Below are 23124 nucleotides of genomic sequence, written 5' to 3' on the forward strand. Positions count from 1 at the left end.
ATGGTCAAGTACATGTATGACCAAAATAACCAGCAATGTTGGCTCCATGTGATACACCCTAAAATAAGTATTGACATTACTCATGACAAGGCGTGTCTGTTCAGAATAGATCAACTTAACTAGTCTGTTTATTACAAAAACACCCTTGATGATTGACAGGCCCTGATTTTCATTATAGTTGTCTAAAATCACAACAAATTTGCCACATGAGTGATCTGAGGCCTATATAGAATAAAATAAGCAAGTTGGAACATCTTTCAGTAAAAAGAAACAGAAAAAACTGGTTTGTTTCCTGAAGTGCATGTACAAAATATTCATACACTCAGGAAGATTTTGCTATATACATGTAGTTTTCGGCAAAGTTCTTCAGCAGTCTGCTGATTTGGTGGTTCAGAGCGCAAACATGTTAGTAGGGTTCTGATAGAATCAGCACATCAGCACCTCATTCGGCGATCAAACTGCATAGCATTGCATAATCCAGGTGTGACCTAGTTCTTTTAATACGCTCATCAGGCACAATGTAGAGCATTCTGACACCGCTGAAGTATCTTGCCGAATACTATAATACTTTTTACACTTATTATGCAAATTTTGTCTGACATAAATTATTTAAAGTGCCTTTGCTGATTTTTCACATGCATCTTATAACTTAAGAGAGAGAAAAAAAGATATCATTAATAATTAAATAAGTTTGTTCTAACCACCTTTGATCTTGCAAGATGTCAATAGTTATAAGCCTCCACTCAAGTTTGAGCTACAATAGCTGTTATAGTATGATCATATGTATGGACAAAGACTATTATGGCACATAACACAATTGGCAGCAGGGTGCTACTGGGCCAGTGGAATGCTGCAATTTCCACAGCCTGACTTGGAACGATGTTTGACCAGGTTCATTTTTTTTTTCAAATTTGAGGGTCCATTTTGTGAATTCTGTTATGGGTCGGATCATGGTGCAGTTGGAAGAAAGTATCTGGGAACATCATCATGATGGAGCACAAATCTACCAGCAAGTCTCAAATTAGCATTACTTTTGTGCAAGTCCTGCCTATGTACCATTGATCAAACTAAAATCATGTTGAAAGTCATGCACCCTTTCACACACCACCTGAGAAGCCAAAACCTACACCACCACCTAACATGCAAAGAGAAAAACAAAAAATCACCAAATATCTAGTTACTATCTATATACCTGTTGTGACTATACCTGTTGCGTGAGTGTTAGTAGAAACTATACGTGGACGAGGTGAAAAATTAAGTGGTGATGTGCTATGGGCTTTAATCCCACTATCCTCTAACCCAAGTTGCTCTACACCATTCACATGTGTAACACCACCTATTGAATTTGCCGCTTGTGTTGCATTAAGAAGTGAAGCATTGTGGGAAGTGGTGGAGGGAGTGACAGAATTTGTCAGCTGTACACCAAGGGCTGCTACTCTATTTTCAGGTGCATTCTGGGAGTTTGATGCTGCTACCTTGGTGGGGGTGTTAGTAGTAGTGTGAGATGGGGTAGGGGGTATAGGAGGTACAATAGAGGTAGTCTTTTTCTCAGAGTTGGATGTAGATGTACCACTACCGAAGATATTGCTGGAAATGACTAAAGCTGGGTTATTAGTTTGTGTAGATGTGACATTTGGTGAGTTGATAGTAGCTGCATTTGACCCAACACTTGTTTCTGGAATTAAATTGGTGGGTGGTGCTGGTGCATTTATTGACCCAATTCCAACCACTGGAATTGAGTTGTTGGAAGGTACATTTGAGCTAACATTGTCCACAGGAAGTGAGTTGAAGGAAAGTGCTTTGGCATTGGTTGGTTGTAAGGGTGAAGGTGTGGTGATGTGTTTAGCTGTGATGTGCACGGCAGTGGGAGACAAAGTACTGATAGGTCCACGACTTTGAGTTGTGGGTTTCAAGATATTAAGCAAAGGGTTTGCTTGTTTTTGTGTCTGCATTGGCTTTTGGGTTACAAGAAGACTATTTGGCAAAACAGTGACAGCTACTCCTGGTGTAACCTTAGGTGACATGATTAAATCTACAGAAGGAGATTTAGCCGAGATGTTGTTGACTGACTGACCTCCGACCTCAGGAGATGAAAGATCTGTTTTCTGCTGCTTCTCTACCGTTGGCTGTACTGAAGCTTCAGAAATGATGGGAGTATTGTCAGGCGTAGTGGCAGCATAAGTATGAGGAGCAGTTGGAGGAGGAGGAGGAGCAGGAGCAGAAGTAGTTGTTGCAGAAGTGGTAGTAGAAGTAGTAGATGCAGAAGTGGTAGTAGAAGTAGTTGTAGCAGCAGTTGACACGGTGGTAGTGGGTGCTGTAGTAGTCATATGGGGTGCTGCAGAAGTAGTGGTAGGTAATTTAAAAATTGAAGGTAGTGCTGTTGATAAAGTCTTACTTGAAGTTGCTATCAAAGAATTTGTAAGTTGAGATGCATTAATAGCTGGATTTGCAGATTGTTGAAGAGGAGAAATAGCTGAGGAGGAGACAGAGGCGGTTGCAGCTACTGTTTTCTCAGTGGAGGGCGCAGAGATCAAAGTTGAAGAGGTTAAAGGTGAAGAATTGGCATTATTATCACCTGGATCAACATGACCTGGAATATGGTTTCGTTTTTGTCTATGAAGCTGGATGGGATTATGAGATGGAAAGAGGAATGGGTGGAATTTTAGAATATTAGATGCAGGTGGAGGGTTAGATGAAGAATGAGCTGGAGAGTTAATGAACAAAAAAGATAAGGCAACAAAACAAAATATTGAAAATAGGTTAGTAAATGTACTTGTTGCTCTGAACAATTAGTAACACTAAATATATTTTATTGGGTGTCAATGATATGAGTTAAGAGGCTAATAATAGTCATATGAACTGATATGGAAAAAAATATATAAATATCCCATTGTATGACAAACCAAGATGCCAGATTTTCTTCTATATGTGATCATATAGAAATGGAAAACTCCTTGGCTAATGCTATACTCTGTGGCTCATTACTTAAGTAACTATACATGTATATCTGTCAAACAAGAATTCAGACTATTGAATAACATTATTGAAACCTACCTCCTTCTTTCTCAAATTCCTCTTCTAATTCATTCAGCAAGGTTGTTAGAAAAGATTTGTCTTTTGATGGAACTTCTGCAAACAAGAAGTGGGAGTCGTTAAAAATTTCGATTTTTGAAAATGTATTTCCCATTTGTGTCACAGCTGATGAACATGACAATCCCGGGGGGTCACTCAACTTAAATTTTGTTAGGGGTGTGCGGCACGCAGCGCCAAAGTTTGGGAACTAAGAACTGAATTTTAGCCAAAATAGGAGTATGATGGGCCAAATTATAAGCTTTGGAGCTAAAAAAATTCGAAATTTTTCCAAATTTGGGCAAAAGAGCTACAATTCCCAAAGTTTGAGGCTCAATGAACTGGAGCATGATGCAAATGTGGGTCTTAACAGGACGGTATACTACAAAATACTACTTGATATATGCGCTGTTCGTGCATGCATCCCACGTGGTGTGATGACGCAATCGCCCATATATAGGCACGGTTTCGCTGGCCAGCGAAGCCCAAGACCAGTGGCAAAGTGTCGCCGACCCAGTGCCTGGCATGCGAGGGTCTCGGGTTCGAATCCCACCCAGAGCAAACAACTTCTTTCCTTCTTTTCTCTCTTTATTCCTTCCTTCTTTCCCTTCCCGTCGCCAAAAAGCCCTTAGGCGGTTAAGCCCTTAGGCGGTTAGGGTTAGGTTACCACTATCGAAACTCAATATAGGCTTCCTTAACCCTAACAGGACGGTATACTACAAAATACTACTTGATATATGCGCTGTTCGTGCATGCATCCCACGTGGTGTGATGACGCAATCGCCCTAAGTGATAGGCACGGTTTTGCTGGCCAGCGAAGCCCAAGACCTGTGGCAAAGTGTCGCCGACCCAGTGCCTGGCATGCGAGGGGTCTCGGGTTCGAATCCCACCCAGAGCAAACAACTTCTTTCCTTCTTTTCTCTCTTTATTCCTTCCTTCTTTCCCTTCCCGTCGCCAAAAAGCCCTTAGGCGGTTAGGGTTAAGGAACTGTTGGAGAGCCTGAAAAGGGACTCTTGGCTGCCACATATACCCGTACCACCTTTACAACACACACTATACTGCCTGGACAATAATACATTCTAAAATGTTGTGTTGATATATTTTACCCCAGAAATTATACACAATATGAAGAAATCCCCATCAAAATTACAAAGTTCTAGCCAGATAATGTCTTCTTTTTGGCTTTTAAAAATCAATACATTTAAAAATGTCAAATTCCTGGTATTTGAACAAGTGTTGACACTGCCCTTTGTCAATATTTTTCCAGGATTTTTTTTTTTAAATTTACATTCTCTGGCTTTAAATCATCCTTAATCATAGATACTTTATATCCCATGTCCTTCAAAATGTTTTCTGAATACCTGAAAATAATACAATTGTATTTTCCAGCAAGACTATACCTACTTTACATGTATTCAAAGAAGTGCATTTCTGTCTTTTGTTATTGGTCAACAGATCAATTCTCATTATCTGAGTTAATGGATGCTTAATCCAGGTTAATGGAGATGAGCTGACTTGATAACTTATCTGATAGGTTTTGTTTGTGTAAAATAGTAATTCATGTCACTGGTAATGGTAATGACAAATTTACTATTATACGTAAATTATGAAAATCATGGTAATCATAATCGCCCCAAACCAGATTAATATTTATTTATTTTATTTTATTATACCCTACATGTAAAGTATGTTTTTGGGGGCAATTGGGCACACTATAGGTAGTACATCCACGGTTTTAAGACTATTTGCAATAATACTTAGTATGTATATCCACGGACATGTACCTTAAATTTATTTACTGACAAAAAAGCAAAGTCAACTACCTGTCTTACCCAAGGATTTATGATGTAACTTCAAGTTTCGATGCAAACTTAATTTTCTTTGCTTTTCTACTTTTCAATCTGGTAAAATTTTACTTACAGGTAACCTTATTGACATATTCCCAATTGTCATTTTTTTTCTTTGCTATGAATTTGCAATTTTTCACCCTACCCTCCATCTGCACCTAAAATTACTAAATGAAAACTAACCTGGTTGGAAGATTGTTGTCGCTGCGAATCCTTTAAGAGTAGTAAGTACACACTTTTCTTCTGGATCACACAGAGCAAGGAAACAGTTCTTTTCTTCTTTATTAGTTTCATGATAAAAAGCCATGTTGCATTTACCTGCAAGAATAAATCAACAAATTTGGGAAATAAAAGCGAGTGAATTTGGGGATTGACTTGATTGTTTGGTGGTTAACACATGTTACCTCGGGGGTTAGAAAATAAGCAGAGAGAAAGGGTAATGTTATGGTAAATCCACAATCTTGGTTTGTAACCATAGAGACCACAATAGTGTACCTCTGCCTTTATCTGCAAAACCCGATATCAAACAATAACTTGTGTCTTCAAACTAGAGCCTTGTAAAAAGATCCTTGTAAAATAGCTTAAAGCTTAAAAACTCATAAATGTGAAGGAATCAAAAATCACATTTAGAAAGGCACTCATTTTCAAGCACAATATTGGCAAGGGCATGGAGGCCACTTACTGCTGAAGAATTTTTTGAAAATTCTGGTTCTGGTTCATCATCAAGGCCATGTCTAAAGGCAATGGAGGCCATTACCTTTGTGGCCTTCATGAGTTTTAAGGCCTGCTCCTGTGTTTAACTTAAGCACCGGAGGAAAACGCGATTGCGGTATTTGCCGCCGCTATTGCCTTTTTCGGGTGCAATTGCATTAAAATTTAAGTTATAGACCCTAATTTTCTTGTTATTCAAGGTTGGAACCAGAGAAAACTGCTATTAAAAAAAATTAAAAGTTCTTGGGTTTTTATTCAAAGCTGGATGAAGTTGTACATACTTCTGCTTCTATTTAACAGCTAGCAATGCATGTAAATTAAACATGTCCCTGGCTAGCTGTTCTACTGAACAGCTAGCAATGCATGTAAATTAAACTTGTCCCTGGCTAGCTGTTCTATTGAACAGCTAGCAATGCATGTAAATTAAACTTGTCCCTGGCTAGCTGTTCTATTGAACAGCTAGCAATGCATGTAAATTAAACATGTCCCTGGCTAGCTGTTCTATTGAATAGCTAACAATGCATGCAAATAAACATGTCCCTGGCTGTTCAACAGTATTTAAAATGTACAACTTTATACAGCTTTGAATAAAAACCTTAGAACTTTTAGGTTTTATTTTTTTATTAAATTAATTTTTTTAAATACCGGTAGTAGTCTTTCTCTGGTTCCAACCTTGAATAACAAGAAATTTAGGGTCTATAACTGTTGGGAAATCACGATTTTTCACATTTTTTGGAAAACCGGGGTGCTTTTTTTGGCTTCCCAAATCCAGGGTCAGAATTTCAGCGAGAATCCGAAAATCGATTCTCGCAAAGATTCTCGTACACAGATTTGCTTGAATCAAAGTTGATGCTCGCAAATTTTTGTAGTTGACACAGAAGTTGATTTGCAAGAATCGAATGATTCCCGCAAATTTATTCTGCAAGAATCAAGATTGATTCTCGCACTGTGAAACGAAATTCTGACCCTGCAAATCGTGTTTTCCTCCGGTGCTTAGTGTAACTTACCATAAAACTGGTCACAACATGCTGCAGTACAGTCGGCTAAGGAGTTCATCTGTAGGGCTTCAAGTAAGTTCGCTCCTAATCTTTTGGACTCTTGGATGTTGATAATTTTATCTTGTTTTGTTTCATATGTGCATTGGTTATTATTGTGCGAGGCATGGACGGCATAGTATGTGATCATAGTGATTAAGTAGTACCCTATAAAGATGACGGTTTGTTTGATGTTGGAAGACATGATTGAGTTGCTGTAATAAAAACAGAGATAAACAAAGTTAAGTTACAAGAATGAGATAGGGCTGGACTGACATGTAATGATGTATGTGAGAAATAATATTCATATCAAAAGGATGCACAAGTTTGTTGGCTGCTACATGCCTCTTTACATATTTAGCTAGGAATAAATACCAGACTCATCTCAAGTGGAGGTCACTTTTAATACATTTAGATGATCTATGCTTCAAACCATCCCCAAGTCACATGGTGTACATGTAGGAATACAGAGAACATTCCTAAACCTTGTGACTTGGGTGATTAAGTCTCTTCCTTTATTTCACGGGGGGATTACTCACTACTTGACTTGCTACGCACCTGAAAACATCTAAAAGGGTATGTTTTTCACCACACAGCGTCGTCGACGTCTTTTTGAAAAACGGGTACTTTTTCAGAAGGCTTCGCCATTTAGGGGTCCTTTTTCAGCCAAATCCTTAGCCGTTTATAGGTTAGTAATATTATTGTTTGAGTGAGTGCACTATTTTGATAAAAATCACCACTTTTTAATTGATTCTTGTTACCTTTGTGCATGTTTTCTTTAGTATCTATAGGTCTGCAACATCAAAAAGACACCTTGGGTATTAAATTAGCTCATTTTCCTGTTTACGCCACTTAGGGTATAAATTAGATATTTCTCAGTTGACGCCATTTAGGGTATGGTTTTTGCATGTGCTACGCCATTTAGGGTAGGATTTTGCATGTGTTTAGCCATTAAGGGGTGCAATTTGGTTATGTGAAAATTCGCCATTAAGGGTGCATTTCAGAGGTGGTTGGACGCGGGTGGGTAGCACTTTTGTGTGAGAGTGACCCACCGGGCTTTATTTCTGGCGGGACAGAATCCAAATTAACCATACATGTACATCGTACTTTGAATGATAGCCTTGATAGCATCATTATTTTCAACTACATACAGATAACATTCCTAAACCTTGTGACTTGGGGGTGATTAAGATTTGAATTGTAACTCTCTAACTTTTCACTTGTACACTGTATTATAATGTTTTAGTTGTACCACTGTAATCTTTTTTTGCTTTTTCCATGTGATTTCTTGTGATTTCTCTGTGATTTCTTTGTTTTGATAATAAAAATACATGAAGATAAACAAAAAAGTCTCTTTCTTTATTTCTGGCGGGACAGAATCCAAATTAACCATACATCGTACTTTGAAAGATAGCCTTGATAGCATCATTATTTTCAACTAAATACAAATTTTTAGCTTTTTTGCCTTGAAATTTCCCTATACACCATCCTTGTTGTAACAAATGTATGGAATCTGCTTGAATGCCTCGAAACGCCAACCTTGTGCAACATTTTATTAATATCAAACAAGCAAAATGTCAATAAAACACACTCATCAGCTTTAAGTGTAAATTTCCTTTTTTATCAAAGCCCAATCCCTGTTAATACCGAGGGTGCACCATGTGTTTCTATGTATTCAGACTGTGACAATGACATAGATATATATCTGCCGCATGTGATACCCACAAGCTGTGACCTTATAATATATTAGTAATAAAACTGATCAATAACCACCACATGGCTGTAATTAAACGATTCAACGTGGGACAAACACACATAAAACACAGTTTGATTTTCTATAATTTACTAGTAGTACAGAGAATCAAATTTTTTTTTAAATATGTCATTTTGGGATACCATGGTAATTAGTTATAAATTTGACAATGTTTTGATTTTAAATCGAAAAAAAGATTTACTGGAAATACATTACTGTTTTTTCTTGTTATTGTCATCATTTTTCATACTAAAAAATATTTTAATGTGTGTTTTAAATTTAAAGTTCAGTGGCTTAGCACAAACAATGTAGCAAACTGGCTAAAAAAACTCATATTTTTGGAATCAATTAAATGTCACTATGATGATATTTTCAATACTGTTTGTTTGGTGACCTTTCAGTACAACTACTTTAATTCTCTTTAATTATAAAGCCTCCCTCCTGTGATGTTTTGCCCCCATCATTTTGTTCCATATTGTCAAAATGCCATTCAGTACCCATATTTTTGAAGAGATGATGGACTATTTCACAATGAGTATTAGCTATCGACCAGGGCACAAATTTCAGGGAGGTCACCGAGGCCATTGCCTGCCCTTTTTCACTTTTGGCCTTGGTGCCCCCATACCTTTTTATTTGTCAAGTTCAAGGCATTCTTCATCACTTGTCGGCCTTGGTGCCCTCCTTCTTTTTTGCCCAGTGGCCTTGAAAATGGGTACCCCAAAAAATTTAAATTCAAGACCTGCTATCGACAGCGTAAATTAGACAGAAACAGAAATTCCTTATTAATTAATGGAGCACCACAGCACTGTCAGACAGTACTAACAATGTTTTTAATGGGAATTACCATTGTAAAAAAAACCCAAATTATAATTAAAGGCCCTCAGAAAATCAGGGCATTAATGATGACATGCACAGAGAATACCGTAATAGGCCTGCAATGTGTGAATGGTTGTGATATTATTTCATCACTAAAAATAGGTATGTATGCAAAAAGTGTTAAAATGGGAACTAACCCAATTAGGTTTTAAAAACTTAAATTGATTGATTCCTTTATTTATTTTTTAATATCAAAGTCATTCATTTAGTTTGCTGCACAGGGATATCTTTTCAAGAACAGTTTCTATATGATTCATGATGATACATGTAGCCGCCATTTCTACTACCGTATCCATTCCAATATAACAAAGTCATTTTGCGTGGGCGCTTATTTTTTACCTGGTTTACCTAATTTTTTCATAAGGGGCGTTTATTAGAGACAAATTGATGCAGATTATAAAAGGGTCCTGAGACGTTCTAGTCACTTTTCTGATGCAGAAAATGTATTGCAAGTTTACACAGGACTTGCAGTCCTTAAGCTATTTCACTGTATCAACGTCTACCTGTCACTGCAACATTAATGGTACCCTTTATTAGCAAATTGAAAATACCCTGGGTGGGCGCTTATTGGGGCATGGGCGCTTATTGGAATGAATACGGTAATTTACAATGGAAGATAACGACTATAAGTTTTAAACTGTATCAAATAAAACAGAAAAAAGTTTGCAACTTACCCACTGTGCATCTATTACACAAATCTTATTTGATAATCACTGTTTATACAATTGTGACCCACTCTGACAAAACCAGGAACAAGTCGCATTTTTGACATTTCATGATTTGAATACAAGCACTAGACAATAAGCTTCAAAATGATACCAAAATTATATAAATAGCATCAATACTTTTCAAGATATGGATGATTTTGTAAATGATACCTTGATATTTTTGTCAAATTGCTATTCTGAGCAATGGGCCAATTACCGTAGTTTCCTGCTTTACACAGGATTGAATATGGATTAGCATCTAGTTCAACTGTTACTTATTGATAAATTAAACTTCTTTTCAAGTATTTTCAAGGATTTGAAAGCCCGCTGTAGTACCGTGCAGTCAAATGCCATGAAATTAAGAATTCCAAAATTTGATTTTTTTTTATGGGAATGTCATCTTTAAAGGATAACCCCAAAACATGTCTGGTGATTTGTTCCATGTGTTGTTGGAGCTGGTCACAATTTCTAATACCCAATTTCCCTTTCAACATGCAATATTGACCCAAATATAAATATTAATAGGCAGTACACTTGTAAAGGACACACATCATTTCACATTTTTAATATCAAGTTTCCTGTCTAGATCAGAGCCAACAGCCATTCATACATCAAACTATGCATGATATAGAGTGAACTAAACATAGCGTCAATTTCCTGTATTGCCCCCTGTCTGTGTGTAGGGGAAGGGAATTATGGGTACACGTCACCTCAGGTTTAGACCAAGGAAACTTGTTACACTAAACTTGTACATGTAAGTAAGGGAAACGTTAGGAGTGAAATGGAGTTTTAAGTGCAATGTCTTCAGAATGATTTCAATTAATTAACGTTCGCTGTTTTTAGTGGGATGGCAGCTATATTTTACCAGTTTTAGGCATTTTTAAAAGTACAATGTAAGAAACTGCGTGCAGCGTACTTAAACTTAGTATTATTTTTTATATCAATTGATCTTTATATAAGAAATGAATCAAGGAAGCCAATAATAACATGTTTAATTCCATAGTCTTGCTGTTTGTGACTTTAAGGCCAATAGTAAAACAACAAAAGTTATTGGTGCTTTTCCCCACCCAAGAAAAATCATGCATATGGAACAGAAATGACTTCCCATACATCAAGCCCAGGTAGCCCAGAAAGGCAAAATTCCATTATAATCAGTTGCATGAGGAAGCTTATTTGGAAAACAATCTTTAAGAATAAGAATAAGAATATGCAAACCTATATTATAAATAGAATACTTCTCCAACAACCCCCCCCCCAACATGATTTACTAACAATAGTAACCATTTTCTCATTTTCAAAAGACTCTTAAAATGCCATTTGTTTAATGTTGCCTATGGACTGTAATTTTATTTGGTTTATGTGTTTATCAGCGTCTTAGTACAATTGTTTGGTTTTAGGCGCTATATAAATTTCAGTTGTATTGTATTGTATTGTATTGTATAACCGAAATGGTAACCTGATCTTCATTCCTTTTTTAATTTTTTAATTTTTCAACCCTCTTTCATCCCATGCATTACTATTTTATACCTCTCTCACTGCAATAAATATGCCAAGTCTTAATCTATGCTAATGTTACATTATTGTTTTAAAGAAAAAAATGTATCCAAGCGGTTACATTTCAGGCCCGCGGATGGCATTTGAAATGGATATAGTGTAGGGCTGGGCAGTAAGGGGCATCCGGTGAGAGCAAAATATAAAAAATATGGGGTCATTGCAAGGGTGAAAGTATGATTTTTTGGCATTCGGTAAGAGCAAAATGTACAATATATATGGGGCCATTGGGTGACTGAGGGACTGTTTGGATAGGGGGCATTGGGTGAGAATATGACTTTTTTTTTTTAATGTGGTATTTGGGTGAGAGCCAAAAGCCTTGAAAATTGAATTTCAAGTTCTAAATAGCTTCAAATGGCTTTGTTATTTCAAGATGGAAATATAGGCCTAAATTTCTTTGGGTGACAGATCTAAAGGAAAAATATGGGGTCTTTGGGTGACAGAGCATGTGCTGGTAATGGGGGTCTTTGGGTGACAGCGATAGTGAAAAGGGGAGGGGTCTTTTAAGAAAAATCAAAATAATTTGATATCAGAAGGACATTCCTACATGTAGTATTCAGAATGCAATTTGGTGTGTCTGAAGTGCTCTCTGGAGTCAGGTCCCACAAAAATGCTGTGCAAGGGTGGGTGACCGATCCTTTTAGAAACAAAAAAGTGTGCCTCTTTGGCACTCCCACTTTGGAGGTGACACATATGTGGGACCTGACTCCAGAGAGCACATCAGACACACCAAATTGCATTCTGAATACTACATGTAGGAATGTCCTTCTGATATCAAATTATTTTGATTTTTCTTAATTTCTGATATATGGTCATTTTCACAGTAAAGGGTGTAACTTTTGATTTTTAGGGTCAAAATTTCAAACCACTTAAATATGTTTCTGTTTACTGAAATCATGCATAGAAGCAACTTAAATTCCAGGAAAATAATGTTTCAAGGCTTAAACCTTTTGATTTCTAATAAAAAATTTGACATTTCCTTAACATCTTGGTTAAAATCTAAGAAAAAATGTATTTTACATAACCTCAGAAAATTATGACATGAAAGCTGGAATACATGTGAAATCCCATTCCAAAGTAAGTCAACAGATATAAGTTAAATTTTATACCATGTTTTGCTATGTTTGTAATTGCAGTTTTGAAAAATTTTAACATCAAGTGTCATTTACAATGGAAATTTCCAAACCTTAAACATATTTTTTAAGTTTTAATTGGGTTCCTAAAATAATTTGAATGTCTAACTTCATGTACAAATACTACTTGATGAAAGGAACCTCCCAGCCAAGTTTCACAGAAATTGGAGTTATTTTTTAGAATTGGCAATTCAAGCAATTTGTGTTACGGAGGCTTCAGTTAACAACACAGGTGATCATTAAGTAAAATATTTGGCTAACTACTACAAGTTGACATAAAAAAATAGGTAAAAAATATCACAATTACCAATTTTCATGCTTTGCTTCTAAGTATTGAATTTCAGTTGTGACAAAATTAAATTATCACAGCAAGTCATTTTTTTTTTGTTTCGAGGCTTCATGTTAACAATTGTTAAACATTGCAGAAGTAGTTTTTTGAAAACAACAGTGTTGGGATCATCTAAGCTGTTATTTTCTTGTGTGTATTGAATCAATGATTCTATGCAGCAGATATTGTAGATTTATCACATGTTAATTTTTTCACCCATTTGTTAAGTATGGTGTTTTTTGCATGTGAAGCCTCCGAAACAGGCTTTTTTGAGTATCAGTATATTTTTCAAACATTAACCATAATGTCAATTTTTTTTTTAATTTATGACATTCTGCACATATCAAGTAATAATTACATTGCAGATATCAGTATGAAACACACCAATTTAGATATGCATAGATGATAATTAATCTTATTGTTGTTTCGGAGGCTTCATTTGTTTCGGAGGCTTCAATTGTTAACGGAAAGTTTGTATTGGGTCCCATTTTCAAACGGTGATATATATCTCCAGGATTTAAAAACATGTGACTTGAGGATCTACTTTGCTACATTTTGATAAATAGATTGGATGAGCTCTTTTATTTATATTTGCACAAGCTTGCTGAACAGTTTGTTTCGGAGGCTTCAATAAAGTTAACGGAAAAACGGCTCTTTGAAGTCAAGATTTTATAAAAATTTTAAAAGCTTGCAAATCGACTAATTTTTGTTACCCATTTCAAGTTAAGATAACAACTGTTATGAATCAAGAAGAAGTGAAGAAATAACCAAGAATTATGAACCAAAGCTACACCCACAAAGTTTGTTAACAATTGTTAACGGAAAATGAAGCCTCGAAGCGACAAATATCAAGTCCGGTTCTCAAAAATACAGGGCTGTTCACAATGAAATATAATGTGGCAGTGTTTACTGAACATATGACTGTACTTTCAGGATAAGAAAAATTATCCATGAACTAACTGAAGAAAACACAGGGTTTTACAAAAATGTTACTGTTTTTTATAGTTTTTCAAAATGGCAATATTAGGTACATTTAAGCCTGCTAAAACTGAACGCAGTAGCTCCCAAAGCTGATTATCGCTCATTCTACAAAATCCGGTGCCAATAGCCTTTTTTCCATTCTTTGGTCCACAAAAACTTTGTCGAGCATTTAGGGCATCAAATATGTTGTTTTTCTGGTAGAACTCAACGAGATCTACACGGACATATATAGTTTTCTATACTTTAAATGCTTTCTTCAGCCTGATTAACCCTTGCAAAGGCTCAAAAATCGCTAAAAATGCGTTTCCACAGCTCAAGTGTCACATCTAACCCTAAATATTTTCTTTGAATAAATGCGATTTCTTTACATATTTGTTGTTTTTTAATTAGATAACGCACCATCATATTGCTTATCAACATTATTTTTTAGTGATTAAAATGTCTTTGTGTAATTCTAAAATAAATTGCACTTTCCACCAAAACGCTGTGAGCTACGTTACCCCTTTTTAACACACGTTATTGGAAAGAAGTAAAACAGAGGTATCAATGTAATTTGCGGTTTTTGAAAGGAAACACTCATAGGTTTTTAAAAATCACAGTAAAAATTGTGATGCTGTAGCATTTTTGGCATAGAAATGTTGTAAACATTGAAATTTCGACGACCATGTTAAGATTGGTGAGCTACGTTACCAGAATTCTATAGTATGCACTTGTATTACATGTACTTCCTAATAATATGTGAAAGCTACCAGTGGTCGAACCCCATTTATATTAGAATTAACCGACATAACGTTCTAACGTTAAAATCACATTAAAAACATTAAAACCAGTGAACTACGTTACTGTGAGCTACGTTACACACTCATTTATGCATCTTCAAAACTTCTATGAAATGGTGAAATTTGTTTTACATTTCACTCAAGTGATCTTTAATTTGCTTTTTATGACCTTGGATTGAGTAAAAACAGCCCATTTTATAGTCGGTAACGTAGCTAACATTACATTGAGTTTTAATGTTAAAAAACATCATGACATCCTGAAAGAAAAATATGCAAGTGGTGTTGGCAATTTTTACATCTGAAAGTAGTGATACATTTACTTTTAAAAAACACAAAAAGCAGGTTTTTTGAACAACTTTTATTTTTTCAATTTTTTAGTGGATTGGCACGGATTTTGTAGAATGAGCGTTATGCTACCCAAGGTAGCTGCTAACTAGATGACTTATGTGGCCAAAAATCATGGAATTCTGTGGCTTTATTAGAACACTACGGATTAAAATGTTAAAAATCCAAAGTTACACCCTTTACCGTGAAAATGACCATATAGCAAATTATTAAAAATTTATATTTTTGATATTTAACAGTCCTTGAAGTAAACTTTATCTAATTGATGTACTTTTAACATATGTAGCTGGGATGAAAAGCTGTGTCCATCATGAAAATTTATGCTTACGGAAAACATACACTGATATTGTATGCTTTGTCTGGACTCCGGAGTATGTTGTGTTCAATGCATGGAATCTATGTACGGTACATAGATAAGTAGAGCAGTGGCGTAGTGTGGGTCATCATACGAGGGGGTATCCTAGGCCTGCTAAAAATACGCGATTTTGGAGGCCAAAAAACGCACCCCGATTTTCCAAAAAACGCAAAAATCCGCGATTTCCCGCCAAAAACGCAAAATCTAAAAAAAAAAAAAAAAAAAAAAAATTCATAAAAATAATCTGAAAAAAAAAATGAGGATTTGGAGAGTCCCTGGGCCTAACATCAAGTGCTACCATCATTAAAAAAAATTTGGAAAAAAAAAAAAAAAAAAAAAAAATTGCGTTTTTAAAAAAATATTTTGCGGATTTAGAGAGTCCCTTGACCTAGAGTGAGGTACTGCAATCATTTGTGGTTGATTTTTAAAAAATTGGAAAAAAGATACAAAAAAATTACAAGTTTGTATCCAAATGGGACCGATTTGGAACTTGTGTTCACTGCATAGTCTATTGAAGATATAAAAATGCATTGGTTTTGTACACAAGTCTATATCTTAGATAGATTTTGAAGTGAACACAAGATGCAAATTGGTCCCATTTGGATACAAACTTGTAATTTTTTGTATCTTTTTTCAATTTTTTTTTTTTTTTTTTTAATGATGGTAGCACTTGATGTTATGTCCAGGGACTCTCAAAATAAAAAAAAAAAAATTAAAAATCGCAACAATTTTAGATTTTTTCAAAATGTCAAAAAAGCATAATTGGAGCCAAAATCGCAAATTATTGGCGCAAATAACGCAATTGCTTATTCTTAGCAGCCCTAGGGTATCCAAAAGTTTTTGACATCACCCAGAAGTGAAAGAGCTATACCGATGAAATTTTGTCAGTGTAATCACTAGTCCTTATGTACATTATGGTCTAGCGCCACCTGTGAAGAAAGTAAACATACTTATGAGACCATTTTTGGACCATAATGTACATACATGTAAGGACCAGTGATTACACTGACAAAATTTCATAGCTCTTTCACTTCTGGGTGATGTCAAAAACTTTTGAATACCCCCTCGTATATGCACCGACCATGATTGGGGATAGCACCGGTTCTGATTTGGGGGGTACAGACCATTTTGCTAAATTTTGCAATGGATGGGAGGGACATGCCCCCTGTTCTCCTATGACGCTACGCCACTGTAATAGAGTACCGGTACAATGCATGTGGCTCTGCACCAAGCTACCGTCAGTCCCCCATGCTCTTGTATGCTCCTGTAAATCATATTCATGAATGTGCGTGCATGTGTGCAGTCCATCAGTCTGGGATTATAAGCAGTGATTTCCAAGACCTTGCTCAACCAGACGACCATGCCGGGTAGGGCGACAATGTATCGCTGTATATGGCGATAGAGGTTTGACCAGGCATTTCACAATTCAAACAATTCATTCTTCATATATTTCTTTCACTTCTTTGCCAATTTAATTTTGATATTTTAAATACCGGGTATCTAAAAACCTCAACGGGTCAAAAAATATCTATCAAGGAATTCTTCTGTCCAGCATGAGACTAAATTTGTGACACGATCTGGTCCATGGGGGGCCAAAGGCGGCAAATTCAAAACTGAGATAAAGGCAAAAATATGTAGTAGAAAACAATAAATACACGAAGAAAATACTCATCACAAAACCTCATAACTTTTTAATAGAAAAATGCTAGACCTTCAAATGGTGTTTTCAGTATAAAATGATAGCCTAATGTTAATTACTACAAGGCAATATAGTACGGTAACTCAATTTTTAAAAATTGCCTCCTTTGGCCCCCATGGATCAGATCATGTCACATTTGGAGGAAATTTGTGAAAAAAAATTGTATTTCGAAATGCACAACATTGCCGAAAATCATTAACTTTTGTCGCCATGCATGGACTTGTAGGTACCATATGTAAATAAATACATAGCTTTTGGATGCAAAAGGATAAAAAACAGTAAATGAAAGATGCAATTGCTGCCGATGAAGCGGTTCAGCCCTTATAAGGGTACAACACTCTGTGTGCATGAGCATGCATGAGCAGTTTATGGCGAAGCAAACTAAGAAAGTAATTAGGCAACTTGGCACACATATCAATTTACATAATTTACACATGTGTGCACTATTGCACTTTAAACTTGGATCGCTGCTAGGCAAGGTGAAGGTTCGGTCATGGTCGTGCGCCATGAGTTGGGATACCTAATTTGGCGGTGGAGTAACACTTTTCCACTTTATGATAAGTGATGTTTATGATGTCATAATTTCCATAATACTTATCATACAATAATAAATTTGGTGTCATTTTAAAGAGTAATCTATACTCTTTCCATAACAATAAATAAAATTAATTCATATTGTTTCAGTTTTAATTAGGATTAATTAATTATTAATGAATTGGTGATTGCGGTGGTGGCTAGGGAGTCGGTGGCTAGGGAGCCATTTTCACACTTTTAAAAGTTAATTTTAAAGAAACGGGAAGGTCCATGTGTCATGAAAACACAATTTCTGGATATAAACCCCAAATACATAAGTTAAGAGACACCAAAATGAAATAAAAAGCTTTAAAATAAAAAATTAACATCATTTTATTACAAATATATATTTTTTCAGACCCCCTTCCTGAAAATGCTCATTTCGTGTCAGATTTTCATTAAAAAGGTGTCAAAATGCTCAGGAAAACAAGCCTCATCAAGTAAGATGTTACTTTTAATTAGCTGCAATATGAAAGCCATTGTAAATTTCCATGTGTTACTGAAAGGGGTCCCAACTCACGTCGCAACACCTCATGTAGTTTGTGCGATCGTATTATTCTAGATGAAAAGTACAGTACGTTGACGCAGAAGGTACCAGTTCCAATAATTGAAAAGTTCCAACAGGTGCTGCGTAATGTGCGTATGTATGTGTTTGTACATGTAGGGGTGTGTTTAATGTGCATTCACACATACACACAAGCTGTCGGTACGAAGAAATCGTTGCTCCAAAAATGCCAGGGGGGCCACTGTAATGGTAAAGGGGGGTATCAGGCGCGTCCGTAAATTCACGTAAAAAGGGTATTTTTTCAGACTACGTGCGTAACGTGAATAGGGTAGCAAATTCATGTAAAATTGGTGTAAAAGGGTATGTTTTTGGAGCTCTTATGTACTTAGGGTAGTTTTGCCAAGTTTGGGATTTTGTGCTTTCTCCTTCATTCATGAAAAGTGAAAGGAAAGTGTCTTCTTCCTACACCCCAAAAGCAGTTAAAAGCCATCTTTTAGCTGTCAGAGATGACAGATCCCTATACTGGCCCAGCTAGCATACTAAACACGAGGTCCCCGGACGAGGTCACAACTTGTTCAGAATATACAACCAATCAGCATGCTTTTTCTTAACTGTGGAGTCAATAAATTATGAGGAAAAATATAAGAGGATTTCCGATTGGCCGAACCTCTTTAAACTCATTAATATTCATAGTCTTGGTGGCTTCCAGCCCAGAAAATTTGGTTGATCGGAACATGGTCTAAAGGAGCAACAAAGCAACCACGAACTTCTAGGTTTGTAAACAAGCTGTGTCAATGAACTTTTGACATTACACATTATGTGTGAAATTTTACCGGGATATATATATTTACAAACACAACGATTGAATAATTTGGAACTATTTTGGCTTTCTTAAAATATAAATCAATGAGTTTCAGGATTTTGGTTGGGTTTACCACTAAATCCAGTATGATAATTAATGCTCTAGGATGTTTTAAATCGAGACGAAATTAGGAAATAAACAAAGCTAAACTGGCATTTAAGTAAACTTACTGTCGTTGCGTATTTTGAAACGGTTGACGTTTGAATGATCCCCGATTCCCGGTCTATTATTTTAGCTGTGTCTGACTGTGTCACATGCATGACACTTGTCAGTGGGAACCAGCGAAACTTCCGAAAAAAACCACGATCGCCGGACGCCGATATCGATGTGATGTGGGACTTGCATTAGTTCCAGTAACTGTAACTCGTCGTACCTAGAGTTACAGTTCACTGATCACTCTATTATTATCTTTTCCACAATTTAGAAACATCACAATATGTGGGCTAATTTTGGGCTCTAAAGGATGCAGCTGAGGAACTCTCTCAAGGACAGTTTGGGCATGCACTGACGATTTTTTTAAATCCCATTGTACCAGGGTTTGGGCGTGCTTGGATGATTTTAATCCCACTGTACTAGTCTATACTCCCAAAGTTGAGGTAATTGATCAACATTGATCTCATCTTTTGGGTGGGTTCAAAATTCCCAGTGTTGGCAAAACCTGCAATCTTCATGGGAGTAATTTACGTGCAAAAGTGGTCAAAATATTTCTCTGCAAAATGTCTTGATTTTCATGATTTGGATTTATCATATTGAGCAGCATTCTACTTGTGATGTTTCTACACTGTGTAGAGAGGGTCTACTACATCATCTCTGAGGTAAAACTGACAAATACAAGGTATATTTCTTGATGCTTGAAGTTTGGATTTCTTAAACGTACAGTGGTCAGTGCATCCCTATGATGTACCGCTGCAAGACTTCAGGTCAGTAGATGTCATTATGTTTATGATAAAGACTGAAGTCTTGCTGGCAGGACTAGGACTTGCATAGGATTGCACTGAGATTAAATTTGGCAAAATGTGACCTTTCTCGGCAAGTTGACAAAACTTTGTGTGCATAATATGATAAAACTTCCCGTCTTTTAGAAAGTATATGATTATGCATTTTTGTGTTTTGATGTTTTGGGAGACGTGCATGACATGAGGGGATCCCAAACAACGGATGACGGAGCCTATTCTTGACTGTGTAATATTCCTTCAACACGCTGCCGTACGGTCTTAGCCTTATACGTTGGACAGATAGTATCAGTTTGTGAATGACAGCTACTGACTTGTTCGAGCATATGTACTCTAATGCAAATCTTTGATTTGCGTTAGAGATGGCAAGTATGCCAGGCTTTTGCATAGTCCGATGCATAAAATTGTACCGAGACGTAAACATGCTTCATAGTTCACAAACACACTTCATAAGCGTGTCATTATAAGCTTTATTCTATTGCATGTATTGAGCAGTACCTTTTTACATTTTCGATACTTACGATCCTGAAAATTGGAAGCAATTATAAGCTGATTTTTGCTGGCTGCACAGCTGACGAAAAGATGGCAGAAATTTAGCCTCACCATGTGGGAGCAATTGACGCAGGCAAATGTTCATGAATAATGACTGGAAGGTCATAGGCTAACAGCTTCTATAGATGAGAGTATATTATTATCACGTGAGCTTACTTGACATAACCTGACCTTAGACTGCTGCCCTCAGTCGTCAACCTGACAACGTCATTGATGACCATTCCATTTGAAAATGGGTGAATATGGCTATGATGAGGATGTGACGTCAGATAAACAATTGTTGAAGTACCCTTTCACGTTGGTTTCTGCTTTAAGTTGGGCTTTTAATTGTTTGTCAAATATGGAATCGATGCATCCAGGCACTCTATGACAGTGTGTTTCATCTGAAGTAGCGATAAGCCGATGGGGCCCCAACTTCTAATAAAATGGATATGGCTGACGCCGCCTATTTCTCTTAATGGACTAATCCATTGCCACTCTCTCGCAAGATGACCTCTTCCCATTCTAATGACCTTTTACTTCAGTGAAATAAGGCGATCACCTGAGAATATTGGAGCAATTTTTCCAGAAATAGTGATGAAATATCTACCTAAATGCACCTGAAATGGCACATAGAACTGAGAATTACTTCAACAACACGCATAGTAACAAATTGGTAGGTAAAGATATGTACAAGGAGGTATTTAGGGATATTTCAGAATTGCCTATTGTTATTACAATGATATTACGTAACGGTAAGCTTACGTAATTTGTTTACCGACCGATATTCAGGGCGAAGGGACACTAGCCACGAATGCGAGGGCATCCGTGAGCAAATTCGTGGCTAGTGTTTCTCGAGCAACTACTGACTCATGGACAGGGTTGCCGAATTTAGCTCTCCTCTCATGCTCTTCCTGTGTTTTACACTCATTGCACTTCGGCATACAAACACGATAATTAAAGGCAGATAACAGAATAATTCACCAACAAAATTCAAATTAAACATACCTTACAAGTTCCTTGTACTTTATTATATCGATATTTGTAACTTGCTGTTTACATCACTGGCAGGTTACGGTAAAATAAGACCAAAATTATTGCCACGACTCAAGTTCAGATCTACTCGGTTCGCCCATCAAAATGTTTTTATTATCATTGAGGAAATGACGACCATAGAGGGGGCGAGTCATTTCCCAAATTTGATATCCAGGCGGTAGAGTAGACTAATTCCAATCAGCCGTCTACACTTCGCATGTACTGTGTATGCTTCGTAGTGACGACTGATTATCTTACAGCCAATATCATGACGGACTTCTGAAAAATATTCAATGCGACTTTGCTTGTGCGCCGTAGCGCGACTGACTAGCGGCGCCCGTGTACCGAGTCGCTGTACCGCGCCGCCGTGACAAGATCGCGCTCTGAACTTCTAAAAACAACAAACTCGGTCAAAAGGTCAATTTGGACACAACTGCGCATGCTCTATGCCACAGGAATCCTGTAGCCTGAGTCCCTCGGCCCCGATCTCGAAACAATCAACATGGCGGAATAAAATGGCCGTTTCTCGATTCGGGGCCTGAGAACGAACCGTGCAAAAAAGTGGGGCGATTTATTCTTTTGTATTGTATTGTTTTTACGCAGGATCCTGCGTGCATGCGCAGTAGCTCAATATGGTTGACGCCTGCGCAATACTTGTTGTACGGCCATATATGGCAGCTGATACATGATGAATATTCATGAAATAACATTTTTGTGAGAAATCAGAGCAGAGACAGATCATCAGCTTGTCTGTGTAACCGTCCATAGGAAAAACAACAAAATATGTTTAATTTCAAACCTGGTTGTCAATGCTGAAACTTTGGCTGGAGAAGTTGAAGGTGACGTTGCTGGTGATCTTTTAGACTGTTTATTTGAAGTCATCGGTTGTTTTAGAGCAAAATAGGAGGCATTTTTGTGCCATGTAAACGGCGATCGGTATTTTCTTGATTTCAATTCACACCGGCATAGCCATAGGCCTACCATGCCATGTTCATGAATTGGATGTGCACTTTCAACAAACAGCCTGATTCAACTACACGAATTGCACACCGTGATTTGTATGTTATTCATTGTCAGTGCAGCCTAGGCACGGGCTATTAAAGCATGTAAGTACTACAGATTCCAGAAAGCTACTCAGTCATGCACGGTCTCAAGACAGACAAAGAAATTCAACGGCCATGCCCGCTGTCTGAATCTGAATGGTACTGTCCAACACTCCTTGGTTGCTTGGCAATGGTAGAACCGTAGAAGTAGAAGTACAATGAAGCCGGATTGTCGGTCATGTCAGTAGGTCTGTGCTGCACTCAAATGGCACAGCCACTTAGTTCACCACGTAAACTTGTATAAGTTCCTTGTACTAACAGCCACTTGACTGCTGAACATGTGAAAGTTTAGTACCAACCTGTCAATACACGGCAACTTGCCTCACCGAGAACTGTGCTGTGCAACTGCACGAGTCCTAGTCCTACATCATGTACATCAGACGCTGCACTGCAC

At 36.9% G+C, this 23124-nt stretch overlaps 1 protein-coding gene across 5 annotated transcripts in view; it reads right to left on the reverse strand.

The window, feature by feature from the left end:
* LOC140137681 (uncharacterized) overlaps nucleotides 1-21723 on the reverse strand; it is a 38558-nt gene extending 16835 nt beyond the window's left edge. For 4 of the 5 annotated variants that reach the window (XM_072159437.1, XM_072159436.1, XM_072159435.1 and 1 more), the window contains exons 1-4: nucleotides 21601-21723; nucleotides 6635-6876; nucleotides 5100-5234; nucleotides 3055-3129 (exon numbers count right to left, since the gene is read on the reverse strand). In XM_072159437.1, coding sequence (XP_072015538.1) covers nucleotides 3055-3129; nucleotides 5100-5234; nucleotides 6635-6866 — 442 coding nt within the window. In that variant the 5' untranslated portion in view covers nucleotides 6867-6876; nucleotides 21601-21723. Of the gene's footprint in view, nucleotides 1-708; nucleotides 2705-3054; nucleotides 3130-5099; nucleotides 5235-6634; nucleotides 6877-21600 lie in introns of those variants that run through there. The other variant, XM_072159432.1, reaches the window with a different exon arrangement.
* Between the last annotated feature and the right edge of the window lie 1401 nt (nucleotides 21724-23124).

The sequence above is a fragment of the Amphiura filiformis genome, chromosome 17, assembly GCF_039555335.1.
Source record: "Amphiura filiformis chromosome 17, Afil_fr2py, whole genome shotgun sequence".
NCBI classification, from domain to species: Eukaryota; Metazoa; Echinodermata; class Ophiuroidea; order Amphilepidida; family Amphiuridae; genus Amphiura; species Amphiura filiformis.